Genomic DNA, 16,702 nt, shown 5'->3' with positions numbered 1-16,702 from the left:
GCTTTTGGTTAAGTCTGCCCCCCGCCACCCCACCCCCATCTGCAAGGCGCTGGGGCAGAACAGGGTGCCACAGCCATCCATTTCCCAGTGGCAGGGAGGCAGGTCAAAGAGGATTCGTCCATAAATAACTTTTTAAGAGCTCAGATGAGCCTCTGGTTCTATTTATTGATTGCATTTCTGCCCTACCTTTCTCCAAGGAGCTGTGCGTGGTTCTCCTCCTCCCCATTTTATCCTTGCAACAGCCCTGTGAGGGAGGTTGGCCTGAGAGAGGCTAGCTTTCAAGGCCACCCAAGCAAGCTTCATGGCTCAGTGGGGGCCTTTCTCCCAGGTCTTAGTCCTGATGCTCTAACCACACTGGCTCCCCCAACTGAGTGTCAGAAAGATAGTAAGTTCTGCCTCGGACTGGCCTGCGGCCCACTGGTACTGATGGAGAAGAAGAAGAAGAGTTTGGATTTGATATCCCGCTTTATCACTACCCAAAGGAGTCTCAAAGCGGCTAACATTCTCCTTTCCCTTCCTCCCCCACAACAAACACTCTGTGAGGTGAGTGGGGCTGAGAGACTTCAGAGAAGTGTGACTGGCCCAAGGTCACCCAGCAGCTGCAGGTGGAGGAGCGGAGACGCGAACCCGGTTCCCCAAATTAGGAGTCCACCGCTCTTAACCACTAAGGCATCGAATCACGCATTTCTTGGACAAAGCAGAGAGCAGCTTTCCTCCTGCTGTCATAACATTATAGCTTGTAGAAATCAAATGAAGCCAGAAGGTCTTCATCAAGGGAAGTTATGGTCCCACTCTTTTCTGCCTTGGTCAGACCACACCTGGAGTACTGTGTCTGATTCTGGGCACCACAATTAAAGAAGGATGTTGACAAGCTGGAAGGTGGGAAGAGGAGGGAGACCAAGATGATGAAGAGTCTGGAAACCAAGCCTTATGAAGAACAGTTGAAGGAGTTAGGTATGGTTCGTCTGGAGAAGAGGAGACTGAGAGAAGACAGGAGAAGCATCTTCAAATATCTCAAGGGCTGTCACATGGAAGATGGAGGAAGCTTGTTTACTCCTGCTCTGGAGGGCAGGACTCGAACCCATGGCTTCAAGTTACAAGAAAGGAGATTCCAACTAAACACCAGGAAGAACTTTCTGATAGTAAGAGCTGTTCGACAGTGGAACGGAATCCCTCAGGAGGTTGTGGTCTGGATGGCCGAAGGGTCTGATCTGAAACAAGGCATGTGCTGATGGGAAATCTCTCTCTGCGGGGAGAGGACGGGTTGTTGTGAAAATCATATTTCACCCAGTCCGCTTCTGGCACTCCTGTGGAATCTCTGCATGAGTCACTGCCTTGGGCTTGCGTCCTAGGGAGTGGAACGGCACCTTGCACAGGAAACAGAGTGTGGGTTCACTCGTCTGCCCATGTTCTCTGTGCAAATCACTACTGCACTCCCAAGGCAGCAAACCCAGGGCAACAACTCATGCAGAGGGCCAACAGGAGCCCCCTGCTTTTACTACTACTACTACTACGTTCGCGTGACCAAAGAATCCTGCAGCAACCCGTGCCATTATGTGGCGGGATTAACTGGGTCCTGCCAAGGTGAGGCTGGAGCAGAGACTCATGCAGAGAAGCGGCAGGCACACTCACGGGAGACTTTCGCTATTTCACTTGCTCATTTCTCGTGGCACAGCTCCCGGCTCAGCCATTATTGACCCAAGTGCTGCTCCTAAAGCTGGCGAGTGCTTAAAACCAGCTGCATCTCGTTACAAAACGAAGGATGGCCTCTCTCCTCCCGCCGCCCCGGAGCTCAGTGGAAGTGCCGGACACGGAATGTTATTAAATTACCCGAGTTTGAGCGGCGCTCCAAAGCCTCGTTATTAGGGCTGTCTCGCCGCTTGCACCGCACAGAGGATTTACTGGCTTCTGCGCCCTGAAAAGAGATCAGTTTTGAAGGGATGGAGCAGATGCGAAGAGAGGCAGGCGGCGCTGGGAAGCAGAGCAGGCACCCTGGCTCAGGGTTTAGCGGGTGGGGAGGAGGGAAGCTCCGAGGCCGATGTTGAAAGGGGAGGGTTTAGAAGAAAAGAGAGACGTGTCGGGAACTGAGCTGCCAGCAGCAGCGCCTTATCAAGTGTTCTGCGCAGCCGAGATAAAGGATGTTAATGCCTCCCCCGGGGCACCGATAACAGCAGAGAGAGTTGCCGGCGTCTGGACAGGATTCTTTTCGGAGAAGGGAGAAAAGTAATTAGACATCTGGAGGGGAGGAGGGAGGGACGAACAACGCCGTTATATAAAGGACAGGGAGAAAAGGGCTCTTTGCCCTGTTGCGAAGGGGAGAGCAGTTCAAAACTAGTTTGGGGACATTCCCTGTCCTACCTGGAGGCTGGACCTGGGACCTCGTGCATGCAGAGCTGGGCTAGGGCCCTTCCGCTAAAAGTAAGATTCTAGTCCTCATGTTTCTGAATAATGAGCTGGTTGAATGTCAACGGAGAAGGCTGCCTTATGCAGAGCCAGGCCGTTGGGCCTATTCAACCTCAGTGTTCATAGAACTGTAGAGTTGGAAGGGACCCCGAGTGTCATCTAGTCCAACCCCCTGCAATGCAGGAATTTCAGGCCAGGGATCCATGACAGATGGCTATCCAAACTCTGCTTAAAAACCGCCCAGGAAGGAGACTCCACCACCTTCCGAGGGAGACTGTCAAGCAGCTCTTACTGTCATAAAGTTTTTCCTGATGCTTAGACAGAATCTCCTTTCTTGTAACTTGAAGCCTTTGGTTCGAGTCCTACCCTCCGGAGCGGGAGAAAACCAGCTTGTTCCCTCTTCCATGGGACAGCCCTTTATTTGAACATGATGACATACACTTCAGGTTAAATACACTTCACGTTACAGACTCCGCTAACCCAGAAATAGTACCTCGGGTTAAGAACTTTGCTTCAGGATGAGAACACAAAATTGTGCTCCGGCGGCGCGGCAGCAGCAGGAGGCCCCATTAGCTAAAGTGGTGCTTCAGGTTAAGAACAGTTTCAGGTTAAGAACGGACCTCCAGAACGAATTAAGTACTTAACCCGAGGTACCACTGTATCCTCTCAGCTCCTTCAAGCGCTCCTCCTAAGGCTTAGTTTCCAGACCCTTAATCGGTCTACACACAGACTGGATAGCAGTGGCTCTCCAGGGGTTCAGGCAGAGGATGCTACCAGTCCTGCCTGCAAACTGGACCTGGGACCTTCTGCATGCTCAGCAGAGGCTCTGCCACAGAGCTATGACCCTGGGTAGCACCCAGCTGCATCATGCCAGGCACAATCAGTAGCAGGTCTCTGAGCTCCAGTCCACTGCACTGCTGCTGTGCCCAGGGAGTGGCAGAGTAAGGAGTTTTCAGGGGCATCAGGCATGTTCAGCCTGGAGAAGATAAGGCCGAGGGATAGCATTAAGTGAGTGTTCCGGTTTTCGAGCTGTTCAACAGCGGAACGGTCTCCTCGGAAGGTGTTTGGCTCTCCTTCCTCAGAGGTTTTTAAATAGGTTGGACGGTCCCCTGCCAGGTATTCTTTAGTCGTGAATCCTGTGGCGAAGGGGTGCAGGACTCCATGTGCCACTGGGCTGATCCTGTGACGTTCTTATGTTCCTTCCAGCTCTATGATTCCATAACTGGGACCCTGAGGGCACCCACTGGCACACAACACTTGCTTAGAGGGTCAAGCGGACAGGCAGCCACAGCGTGGAGGAGCAGCCCTGTTGTCAGGATCATAGCTGTCCACTTTTCCCTTTTCTTGCGAGGAATCCTATTCGGAATAAGGGAATTTCTCTTTAAAAAAGGGAAACGTTGACAGCTATGGTCAGGACACAGAGTGGCTGGGGAAACCCAGCCAGATGGGCAGGGTATAAATAACAAATTATTATTATTATTATTATTATTATTATTATTATTATTATTATTATTATTACCACCACACCACCTGCCCACACTGGCTGACGCATGGGCATCGGCCGGTGCCTGGAATCCTAACCACCCACGCCAGTTTTCCAAATGTTTCTGCACCACAAAAGGTATTTCTTGCAAAACCCGGCAGTTTTATCTCCCAATCCCCTTTCCTAATAAAACTTGTGCGAAAATAATTTGCCTCTCCTCTCCAGGAAGGAGTGGGTGGACAAGGGCTGCCTCCCCATTGGCCGACGCCGAACCAACACTCCCCTTGCCAGCTGCATTGTTATATCCTGGCACTTTTTTCTACCCAGGATTAGGGGGAAGAGGGCGCAGGCACCAAGCGCAGCTCAGCACATTGAGAAATTTACGATCCTCAAGTCAGATCGTGAGGTTTTTAAGATTCAGCCATGCAGGCTTTATGGCTCCTTTTCTCTTTGCCAGCACAAGGCTTTGAGCATCGCTTCAAAACAAAGCAGGGCACATGCCAAGCACACGCACACAACCAGCCAGGGCTAAGAGGATTTTGCAAATTGTGTTGTGTTTTTGGGGGTGGGGAAGAGAAGAGTTTTGCCCCTAGACAAAGAGAGATAGCTAAAATGAAGATTACGTAAAGATGACTCAATATGAGGAAATGGTGGCTCGGATATCAACACGGACACCACTTTTCCTGTTCATGGAGAAGAATTCCAGAGGAAAGGAACCCAAAACAGTTTGCTGAGAATGCCTAAAATCTCTGCTCTGGAGTAGAAAGTTCAGCAGCGTGGTGTAAACAAAATATTTTGGGTATCTGAGCTGGGAAGGCCACCTCCCAGGAAAGGGACTCTGATCCTGAAACTCCAGGAGAGACTCTGCTAGATGGACCACATGTCAGATTTGGCATAAGGCAAAGTCCTCCAATCCTATTTCAGCTATTTGCTTGAGAGCATGAGGACTAGCAGGGCGGCTCACTTTTACCCCCAGCATCTCCAGGCAGGGCTGGGGAAAGAAACTTGAGTTTTTAGTGTGGCCGCTGCAGCCCTCTGGAATCACGGTTACCAGCTGAAATCAGAGCATCTTAACATTCAGCTAGATAGCAGAAGGGGACGTGGGTGGAGCTGTGGTCTAAACCACTGAGCCTCTTGTGCTTGCTGATCAGAAGGTTGGCGGTTCGAATCCCCGCGACAGGGTGAGCTCCCGCTGCTCAGTCCCAGCTCCTGCCAACCTAGCAGTTCGAAAGCACGTCAAAGTGCAAGTAGATAAATAGGTACCATTCCGGCGGGAAGGTAAACGGCATTTCCGTGCGCTGCTCTGGTTTCGCCAGAAGCAGCTTAGTCATGCTGGCCACATGACCCGGAAGCTGTATGCCGGCTCCCTCAGCCAGTAAAGTGAGATGAGCACCGCAACCCCAGAGTCGGCCATGACTGGACCTAATGGTCAGGGGTCCCTTTACCTTTTTTACTCTGGGTAAAACTTGAGCTGGAAGCAAGCTATTGTGCTTTGCTTAACTGAGCTTGCAATTCCCTGCCTTTTCTGCATTTCATCTGATCTTACGTACTGCACTGGTAGCTTTTCGCCAAAGAGAGTTTGATAAACCTGCAAAACAAACATGCAGAACTGGCAAAACTAACAGGAAAATTAAGAGACTCTAATGGTGTGTGTTTTATGGAAGAATGGATGCCTTTTTTGGATATTTAAAGAAATATTATAGCATGAACTTGTGAGCAGGATTTGAGCTATGAGCAACAGAAGGATTTGGACTATAATATTGTGGTTGTGATTCGATAGGCACAAGAGAAGGAGCAGGAGAGGGGGAGATGCAACAACTCCGTGGAAAATGGGGCGGGAAGTCGAGAAAAGACGAAACTGTGTTTTGATTGTATATGTTGAAGATATTGAAACTTAAAAAATATAATTTTAAAAAATAAAATTTTAAAAAACAAATGAACGAACGGACTGTAGGGAACCTGCCTCACACAGAGACTCACCTTGGTCCACTTAGCTCAGGGCTGCCTGTGCTACTTGGGAGCAAGGTCTATCCGGGGCCCCAGGTGGGAGTTCTGCTCAAGAGATGCAGAAGGGTGTTCAAACCTGGGACCTTCTGCATGCAAGGCAGGGGCTGCGCTGCAACCCTTTGCAGAGGTGCACATAGGCCCACAGCACTTGCGTACCTTTGTAATTCACCGTGCGCAGACACTGCTTGCTCTGAATGTCCCACAGCCGGACGGTTTCATCATGCGAGCCGGACAGGAGCAGGCTTCCGTCGGTGGAGACGGAGAGACACGTCACCTGGTTCCTGGAGGGGAGACAAGGGGGCTCCAGATTGTGTCCTGAGCGTAACTGAAGTCATCCCAGTTGATAGAGAAAGGGGCTGAGCATGATGCAGGGTGCGCCCGCAACCCAAATGTCTGACCCCTCCCCGCCAAAGCCCCTTAGAATCTAAGGTTTATGGTGGGATGGGCAGCCCTCAGACCTGTGTGTTTTGTGCACCTTCTCCTGAGTGCTGTGGCCTGGCTGGAATTCCGCCCATCCGATCAAATGAAATAATTGTGGATTTGGAAGGGACCCAGAGGGTAATCCAATCAAACCAAAAATCACCGCATGTAGGTAAAAAAAAATGTCCCTTTGTTGCTCTACCCCACCTTTGCCGCAGCACTCACCGATGTCCTTTGAAGATCTTGGCAGACTCCCTTTCTGTCTGGAAGCCCCTCTCCCTTTGCACGGGCTGAGAGAAAGAGGAGGGGGAAGTTACAAACTATATTTTGAAGCATTGCCGGGAAAAGTGCGTAGGTGGGAACCAGGAAGCTGCCTTAGGTACTTGGGTGGGGCTGCTGGTTCACACAGCCAGGAACTCAGTTCCGGCCCCTCTCAGTAATGTATTAGAATAAAAAAAATAGTGCACAATAACATTAACACTCAAGACATCAGCATATAATTATTAAACAGAAATTTGCTCTTAACAGTTACAATAAATACCGTATTTTTCGCTCTATAAGATGCACCAGACCACAAGACGCACCTAGTTTTCAGAGGAGGAAAACAAGAAAAAAAAATATTCTGAATCTCAGAAGCCAGAACAGCAAGCGGGGTCGCTGTGCAGTGAAAGCAGCAATCCCTCTTCCTGTTCTGGCTTCTGTGATAGCTGTGCAGCCTGCATTCGCTCCATAAGACGCACACACATTTCCCCTTACTTTTGAGGAGGGAAAAAGTGAGTCTTATAGAGCAAAAAATACGGTAATTACTAAACTACGATCAATAAAAATAACTGCAAAGTCACAATGCATAAAATGCCATGTGTGGAATTGGACCTACCCAGGCGCAGAGGTCGACCTGGAAGATGGAGCCGTCCATGCCACCACAGAACATGTGGTACTCTGTGAGGTCGAGGGTCACCGACAGGATGCCCACGTCGAAGACGACGGAGAGGAGGAGGTCGCCAGAGGAGATCTCCCAAAGCTGGAAGAGAGGAGAAGAGGAAGCATACAGATAGCTCAACTGCTACAGCAACGAGACCCCTTAATCTCAGTGTCGTGGGTTCGAGCCCCACGTTGGGCAAAAGACTCCTGCGTTGCAGGGGGTTGGCCCCTTCCAACTCTACAATTCTATGGATTTATTTAGGACCAATCAGCCAAGGGTGTACAAAGGTGGGCCAGGAATCCCCGCAGCTCAAGACAGAACGGCAGTGGAACACGGCAGAGGGGCTTGGGAATGGATGGGCAAACTCTTGCAATTGAACATGAGATAAAACCAGGGGACGGGATAACATTTGTTGTCCCATTCTTCCTGACCCTATGACAGATGGCGGGAAGCCTCTATCTCGAAGAGGCATTGCCTCCTGAGAGAGGGGAACGCCTCTCCTCAGATCAGGGATGGAGAAGATCTGTGGCCCCCGCCAAAGTTGCTGGGCTCCAACTCCCATCTTTCTGAGAAGGAGGGGCAGGTGTCAGGCAGGAAGGGAAGCTGAAGGGGTCAAACCCCTCCTGCCCGTGCTCCCCAGTATGTTTAATTTTAAAGGAACCTGTTATTTATTTGCTGCAATTCTATCCCTCCTCTCTCTCCAAGGATGCCAAGGTGGCACCGTGCCTGGCTCTCCCGTTCCCCATATAATCCCCACAACGAACCAGCGAGGCTGAGAGGCAGTGGCTGTCACAGGGCCACTGACGGCCGTCGCCGTGAACTTTTGGGCTGACTTGGCTGAATAATGTTCAGGCCGCAAGAGATGTGTAGCAAAGAATGATGTCGCCGGTAAATGAATTATTATAGCTGATGCAAGCAAAACGCACAAGAGGGAGGTGTCAGCAGTCTTGGAGGAAGCCCTAAGCTTCGAAGACATATACACACACACGTGCACACACAAATCTTTATAGAAAAAACTCCCTGAAAATGGAATACCAAGCGCTCCATACTAATTTTCTTGCTGCTCCTGTTTGCATCTGTACAAAATGTAGCCGTGTGCATGTTTGTGTGTGTGTGTGTGTGTGTGTGAGAGAGAGGCTGTGTACAGCACTCCACAGCCTGAGAACCACCTACCCCACAGCCTGCCCTGAATCATTATGGAGGTGGGAGTTTAGAGAGTCAGTGTGGGGAGTAGTGATTAAGAGTGTCGGACCAGGACCTGGGAGATCAGGGTTCAAATCCGCGCTCAGTCCTGGAGCTCCCTGGATGACTTTGTGAGTCAGTCACAGCCTCTGAACCTACCTCACAGGGTTGTTGCAGGGGTTAACTGAGAAGGGGTGGTGGTGAACAATGGACTCCTTGGATAAAAAAGCAGGAGATAAATGCAATAAATAAGCTTTTCTGCTGACCTGCTGGAGAAAGCCAGAGGGGCCAGCCAGAGACAGACGCAATTGGACCCATGCAAGTCACAAAACGCACCTAACACTGGGGCTTCCCATTGGGCCATCTGGCTGGCCACTGTGGGGGAAAGAGGCTGGACTAGAGGGGCTTGATCCAGCTGCCGCAGGGCTTCCTTGCGACGTTTCTGCCCTGCTGTCAGGGCTGGAGTCAGATGCAGGTCAGCATGAAAGGCGCAGGGCTCCGTGGTCAGTGAAGTTAACTCTTTATTCAAGGAAATGGCACACAACTTAGCAACCCTTCCCAGGTGGTCTTGCCCCTCTGGAGCCGTTGCCACGACTGAAGGTCCCTGCCTTCCACCTTAAGTCTCCTCCTCTCCCAGATGTTTCCCAAGCAGTTTCAAGCTGTGTCTGCACACCTCTGGCCTCTGTTTTGCCTTCCTTGTTATTCTGCGTGTTCTTGGAGGCCAGGGGGAAGGGGAGCTTATTGCAGCCAGAGAGGGAGACCCCCTGGTTCTTCTGCAGCCTCTTGACTCCCCTCCTCTGCTTCAGCCGGGAGTCTGAACTGCTCCCTGTCACAGCCTCCTCCTGCTCACTAAACCCTCTTGCCTTTTCAGTATCCAACACCACCTCCTAATCTTCCTCCTCCTCGATGTCCCACCACCGACCCCTGAGCTTCCCTCCTCCAGGATTTCCCTTGGGGGTTCCCTGGCTGGCACCTCCCACCACTCCTCCCCGTGCAGCCAGCCCCTGTTACCTGAGGAGCGGCACTCTGCTCCCCTGGCCGCCCTTACCTTGGCCGTCTGATCTAGGGAGGCTGTGGCGGCACGGGCCATGGGGCCGCCCATGCCGCAGCAGAGGTCCGTAATGGGAAGACTGTGTCTCGACCACACATGGCGGGGCTCAGGGCTCTGGGCGTTCTCAGCCTGCAGCACGCTGGGGAAAGGGGGGAAGGAAGAGGCCTCAGCACACAGCAAGCAGGGCAAAGAAAGCGGGGGTCCCAGGAAACGCGCATGGCGGGTGTGAGGGAACGTGGCTCAGTTCCGGATGCATTTGCCCAAATAAAAGCAATGGCATGCCTGGAGTTGGCTCTCCTCAAGCTTTTCACGGGAGACAATGTTGATTTTCTTATAGTCTGGACTCCCTGACGTTTGTATATCTAATATACCTCTTTGTTGGAGATGTAATACGGACAATGCTTCTGCTATGTCAGTTTTGGGAGAAAGTGCTGGACTATATAAACAATGCACTACGGAAAACCTGAAGATTTTCAGAGGTGAATATGCTCTTGAACCCGTTGTATGGAAACTGAAAACAGGACAGTGAAAACGGATTCTATGCGCCCTAATGTTGGCCAAGGGATTGATATTGATGACCTGGAAGAATGGAGGTACGATTCCCCTTAATCAATGGCCTGACAACATAGGAACAGCTTATAGACGCAGACTTTCTCTGCATAAATACAATGATATTTGGAAGGAGCTTGCACAAAATCTATTAGGTTATTGACAATTAAGCATGCATTAGGATAATAAGAATATATATATATTATGTTATGGTAATATATATTTTTCCTTTTTTCTTTTTCATTCACATCCACTTTTTATTTCTTTTCTCTGCTGTCCCACCCACTTTTGTCTCTGGACCCCAGAGAACTGCCTGGAAGACAACTGGAAGACCGGCCCTTTCCCCAACATGATGACGTTTTGTAGCTCCTGAAACTGAAGAGGTTAAGGGCTGTGAGATGGGGGGGGGGAGATTGCTGTCCTCAGAACACCCTCTGCCACTGGATGGCGGTCGACAAACAGTGGAGAGCAAAGGAGGCTGGGAACAGCGGCTGCAGGATCCAACCATGGGAGCCTCCCCTCCGGCTGGCTGTCCTCGCGGCCTCAATGGCCAAAGCAATTAAGGAAGAGATGCCGCCTGTCAAAAGCTCTGCTGGCCCAGGGGGTCAGGGACGTGCTGGCATCTCCATGCCAACTGCTGCTTCGGTGGGGAGGGAGCCAGCAAATAACACTGGCACAGCGTGCAAAGTTTAGGGGGGGGGGGAGGCGAGGCAGAGGCTTCCATCGTGCCATTATTTCTGTCAAAGGGGGCCCAAAGCAGCCTGGTTAACAGGAAATGAGTGCCTGCTTGCAATGGGAGGCAAACAGAAGAAGGCTTGGCATCCTGGCAGCTCCTGTGCTACAAAACCTAAATTGTTTCAGGAGGAGGAGGCTGCCCACAGGGTCCCTGCATGAGTTGCTGTTCCACCCTCGCCTCCTTCTGATCAACCACTGGTCTGTGTGATGGGCTCGACCGCCACCATCCCACAACCCTGCCCCAGAAACTGCCTGCCGTGACTCTGCAAGACCTGCGCCTCTGGGGCTGCGTCAAAGCCAGCCGTGGTGGGAAGCTTTGGAAAACGAGCCTTCGTTTTAAAAAGAGACTCAGCCAGAGACAGACACGAGTGAGCCAAAAGGTTGCAGAATAGGAAACCTCTGCAAACGGAACAAGCAAGGTCGTCAAAGACTTTTGCCTCTTAGAATCGCCTGATCGCGGAGCTGGGGGGGAGCCCAAGGGTCAACTAGTCCAACCTCTAGGTTAGAAGGGATATAAAAGGAGAAGGAAAGCTGCTGCCAGTTTGTGTATGCAACACTGAGCTAGATGGATCATAGAATCATAGAGTTGGAAGATTGTATCAGACCCCCACAGCCTTAGGAGGAACGGTTGAAGGAGCTGGGAGTGCTGAGCCTGGAAAAGAGGGGGCTGAGAGCAGACGGGAGGGCCGCCTTCCAATATCTCAAGCAAAGGCTGTCCCGTGGAAGAGGACACAAGCTTGTTTTCTCCTGCTCTGGAAGGTATGAAATGTGAAATGTCCCACAAGAGGGGACAAGACACTGGATAAAGTTTATTCGAATGTAAATCACGGCTATAGGGCTGTACAGCTGCCACACTTGGGCCAGTCCGACCATATGTCTCTGTTCCTGGTACCAGCATATATCCCACTTAGGAAACGGGCTCCCACAATATTAAAATCTGTTAAAATCTGGCCTGAAGGTGCTATTCACCAGCTGCAGGACTGTTTTGAGAGAACCAATTGGGATATTTTCGATCATACAGACCTGGAGGAACACACGGCGGCAGTTCTGTGCTATATCAATCACTGCACAGACACTGTCACAGTAAATAAATCCATCCGGTTTTACCCCAATCAGAAACCCTGGATGAATAGAGAGGTCCAGTGCCTGTTGCGGGAAAGGAACAGGGCTTTTAGGTCGGGCGAGGTGCAGCTTTACAGTGTGGCAAGAGCAAACTTGAAGAGGGGGATTCGACGGGCAAAATTGGATTATAGGCTGAGGATTGAGGATAATTTAAGGAGCAACAACACAAGACAGATGTGGCAGGGGATTCAGCATATTACCAACTACAAACCTAACTTTGGTGCTGTCGACGGTGACCCTTTGCTGGCGGAGGAGCTTAACCTCTTCTTTGCTCGCTTCGAGAGGGAGCCACCTGAGACGCCGGTATTACAGCCACCAGCCCATGGGGGCCCCTCATTCACGGTAGAGGAGCATGAGGTGAGACAGGTATTGAGGATGGCGAATCCGAGGAAGGCGGCTGGACCTGATGGCATCACTGGAAAGGTGTTGAAGGGCTGTGCGGATCAGCTGGCGAGGGTCTTTACTAAGATCTTCAATAAGTCCTTATACCAGTCTATTGTCCCACCCTGCCTGAAGTCGTCAACTATTGTCCCTCTGCCTAAAAAATCCACAATCAGTAGTTTGAATGACTACAGACCAGTTGCACTGACTCCAATCATCATGAAGTGTTTTGAGAAACTGGTGCGCCGTCACATTATTTCCTGTCTTCCATCAACTTTTGACAACCACCAGTTTGCATACAAGGCAAATAGATCCACAGAAGACGCTATCACCACCACTCTCCATGCTGCTCTGTCCCATCTGGAGCAGCCGGGGAGTTATGTGAGGCTGCTGTTTGTGGATTTTAGCTCTGCTTTTAACACTATCCTCCCCCATAGACTGGTGTCCAAGCTAGAGGCGATTGGACTCTCCAACTCCACCTGTCTCTGGGTTTTGGATTTTTTGTCAGAACGTTCTCAGAGGGTTAGAGTAGGGTCACATATGTCCACAGCCCTTAGCCTTAACACCGGCTCACCACAGGGTTGTGTGTTGAGTCCCCTGCTCTATGCTCTCTACACGTATGACTGTACAGCCATCTATTCCAGCAACAAAATCATCAAGTTTGCTGATGACACTACGGTGGTAGGGCTCATTTCAGGAGGGGATGAGTCCGCCTATCGGGACGAGGTGGAGCGGCTCTGTGTTTGGTGTGGAGAGAACAATCTGGCTCTTAATACGGCTAAGACCAAGGAATTGGTGGTGGATTACAGGAAAAAAAAGGCGGACATTCAGCCCTTGTATATCAACGGGGAACGGGTGGAGAGGGTGGCGGAATTCAGGTTTTTGGGAGTAACTATCGATCAGGGCATGACTTGGAGCGCAAATACCACTGCTCTGGTGAAGAAGGCCCAGCAGAGAATTTATTTCCTCAGACTTTTGAAGAAGAACAATCTGAGTGAGAGACTGCTGGTGTCCTTCTACCGAGGCTCCATAGAGAGCATTCTTACATACTGTATTTGTGCTTGGTTCTCCAGTTGTACAGCTAGGGAGAGGAAGGTGCTCCAGAAGGTCATAACCACAGCCCAAAGGATTATTGGTCATCCTCTCCCATCTTTGGAAGAACTGTACGGTTCCCGTTGTCTTAGGAAAGCAAACAACATCCTGCAGGATTCATCTCACCCGGGACACAGTCTGTTTGCACTACTGCCTTCTGGCAGGAGATATAGAAACATCAAGTCAAGGACAAATAGACTGAAAAACAGTTTCTATCCAAGAGCTGTGGCCTTTTTGAATGCTGTAACTCGATAGTGTGACCTGGGAGTTTGATGGGTGTTGGTGTGGGTGTGGCTGGAATGTGGTTTGTTTGGTTGTTGTTGTTGTTTTGCTTTTGTTGTTTTTAAGGGATGGCATCCAATTTCGTTGCACTTGTGCAATGTTGCACTTGTGTAATGACAATAAAGAATCTATTCTATTCTATTCTATTCTATTCTATTCAAAGGCTGTCCCGTGGAAGAGGACACAAGCTTGTTTTCTCCTGCTCTGGAAGGTAGGACTCGAACCCATGGCTTCAGGTTACAAGAAAGGAGATTCTGACTCAACATCAGGAAGAACTTTCTGACACTAAGAGCTGTTCAACAGTGGAACGGTCTCCCTCGGGAGGTTGTGGACTCTCCTTCCTTGGAGGTTTTAAAGCAAAGGTTGGAGGGCCATCTGTCATGGATGTTTGAGCTGAGATTCCTGCACTGCAGGGGGTTGGACTAGATGACCCTCAGGGTTCCTTCCAACTCCACCATTCTATGGTCTCTCACTCCCCTCCTTCTCAGGCTAAACATACCAAGCTCCTTCTACAGTTCCTCATCAGGCTTTGCTTCCAGATTCAATATCATCTCAGTCACCCTCCTCTTACCTGTACAGGTTCCACACTATCACAAGGCTGTCCTTCGCTCCGGAGAGGAAGTGGCTGCTGTCGTCTGTGAAGGCCACGCAGGAAAGATCCTGGTAGTGCCGGTTCAGAATGGCAAGCAGGTTCCCGCTAGACACCTGGGGCAGGGAAGCGACCCCAACGTATTGGGGGGTGGGGAAGAGAAGAGAAAATCAGGAATCGAATGACACCCTGGACCTGATTTACCAAGGGAGACTATAAATGAAATATCAGAGTTCAACACCTAATACCCACTTCTGACACCAGATAGATATTGTACCCCAATATTTCCCTAACAAAACCACCTGCAAGCTCAGGACTAGCAGTTTCCCAAAGCTGGGTTTCCAGCTGTTTTTTTGACTATAATTTCCATCATCCCTCACCACTGGTCCTGCTAGCTCAGGATGATGGGAGTTGTAGTCCAAAAACAGCTGGAGACCAGAGTTTGGAAAATCCTGATCTACAGTGAATCAAAATGCCTCTCCAGGGTTGCAGGTGGACGATATTCCAGCATCGAGGATTAAGCCTGGGACCTTCTGAATGGGAAGAGCAGGTACTCTGGCGCTGAGCTATGCCCCTTCCTCTAAAAAGAAAGCGAGACTCTGGTCCGTGCAAAGGCTCATTTCATAGGAACGCAGGAAACGGGCTTTTTAGAGAATCAGCTGCTGGTCCACCTAGCTGGTACTGTCAGTACTGGCTGGCAGCGGTTCTCCAAGGTTTCAGACTCAGGGGTCTTTCACAGCCGAGCAGAGAAAGACCCTGGGACCTTCTGCATGCAAAGCAGTCACACCTCTGCTGACTTAAAGTCCTTCCCCTAAACCCTAGAAATTAATAAATGGTAGGATTTTTATTATTTGGGATGTGGAGGGAGAAATACAAGCTGCAGAGGAATTCCTGGACTAGCCTACGCAAAAGGACCTGGCCAAGCTAGGGCCACGTGGGAACAATAGAGGGCCATTGAGGATAACTGTCCTCCCTCCTTGCCCTGAGATGTGGACAGAGACTTGGGGTTTGGAAGGCTGCAGGGTAACTGGGTGTGAAGTGGCAGGAAAAGAGAGGCGTTTTAAGCAAGGTGTGCTGGGAAGAAGAAAGGGAGAGAAGGATGGGATCCATCTTGGGCAGGCTGGCTGAAGGCCAGCTGGGAGAGATGCCTTGGACTCCAGGGCTGCAAAAGCCCCTCTTGAAATGACCATGCTGTAAGATCGGGACTCCCTCCAGGCAGACTGAAGGTGTAAATAGGGGAATAAACCATATTTCTTAAAGCTATGTCAGTCTCTGCCATGTCTCAATTGCCCAAAGGACCACAGACCCTGGGTGGGTGCCTGGAACTCCCAGAGTCTTACAGTGGTTGGGGGTGGCACCTGACTTTTGAAACAATAGGATTCTGGTCCTCATTGTTCTGATTTAGATAGGAACCCATGAAGCTATACCAAATTACATCGCCAGACCTTCATGCTCAGGACGATCTAGTGAATCTCTGGGGTTTCAGGCTGGGGCTTGTGTGTATGATTTTCCAAGCCCTACCTGGAGATGCTCAACAGCTAAGCTAGGCACAAAGGCAGGAAGCAGCAAAATGTTAAATGATTCTAGTCCTCATGACTATACTGACATTCAAAGGACTGATGAAAAGACTGAAAGGGAAGAAAGACTTTGCGTAGGCCACCAGGCAATGGCTTTTCCACCTGCCTTGACCCACCCTCCAGCCCCGGGAGCCTTTCCCAGAACATGACTTTGAGGACAGTAGAAGCATCCGCGAAGAGAGGAGTTCCTAGATTTAAACCAATTTTATATGTTGTGTGTCCTTGTTTTTCAATTTGACCCTTTTACATTGCTTTATATGTTTTGTTTTATGCATTGTGACTTGACATTATTTACCGGTATATTGATTATAGTTGAGTAATTCTTTATTGCAAACTCCTTAAAGCCTAGATAGTTCAATTGGTTATGATAACACCAAGGTTAATAATACTAATAATAATAATTTTTTATTTATACCCCGCCCTCCCCAGCCAAGGCCAGGCTCAGAGCGGCTTACAAGCAATAATAAAAACAAGATGAATGATTACAACTTAAAAACAAAAGTAAAATACAACATTAAAATAATGGAACATTAAAATATTAAAATATAGCCTCATCGCAGGAGGAGAAGGAAAAGAGAAAAGAAAGAGAGGGAGGGAGGGAATCAAATTGGCTCCAAGCCAAAGGCCAGGCAGAACAACTCTGTCTTACAGGCCCTGCGGAAAGAAATCAGATCCTGCAGAGCCCTGGTCTCATGAGGCAGAGCGTTCCACCAAGCCGGAGCCAGAGTTGAAAAGGCCCTGGCTCTGGTTGAAGCCAATCTAACTTCCTTAGGGCCTGGGACCACTAGGGTATTGTTATTTATGGACCTTGAGGCTCTCCGTGGGGCATACCAGGAGAGGCGGTCCCGTAGGTATGCAGTTGGTTGCGGTTTCGATCCCTATATGGGACAGCTGCATATTTCTGCAC

At 50.0% G+C, this 16,702-nt stretch overlaps 1 protein-coding gene across 1 annotated transcript in view; it reads right to left on the bottom strand.

Moving 5' to 3' along the window:
* The window catches only part of WDR18 (WD repeat domain 18), a 42,061-nt gene that overhangs the window by 13,242 nt on the left and 12,117 nt on the right, over positions 1 to 16,702 (bottom strand). The window contains exons 3-7 of the mRNA XM_083421743.1: positions 14,201 to 14,334; positions 9,466 to 9,607; positions 7,191 to 7,334; positions 6,539 to 6,603; positions 6,050 to 6,174 (exon numbers count right to left, since the gene is read on the bottom strand). Of these exons, the coding sequence (XP_083277869.1) occupies positions 6,050 to 6,174; positions 6,539 to 6,603; positions 7,191 to 7,334; positions 9,466 to 9,607; positions 14,201 to 14,334 (610 nt within the window). The remainder of the gene's footprint in view (positions 1 to 6,049; positions 6,175 to 6,538; positions 6,604 to 7,190; positions 7,335 to 9,465; positions 9,608 to 14,200; positions 14,335 to 16,702) is intronic.

Source organism: Podarcis tiliguerta (genome assembly GCF_965153285.1).
Source record: "Podarcis tiliguerta genome assembly, chromosome: 18".
Taxonomy (NCBI): domain Eukaryota; kingdom Metazoa; phylum Chordata; class Lepidosauria; order Squamata; family Lacertidae; genus Podarcis; species Podarcis tiliguerta.
This window is presented reverse-complemented; position numbering and strand designations above follow the sequence as displayed.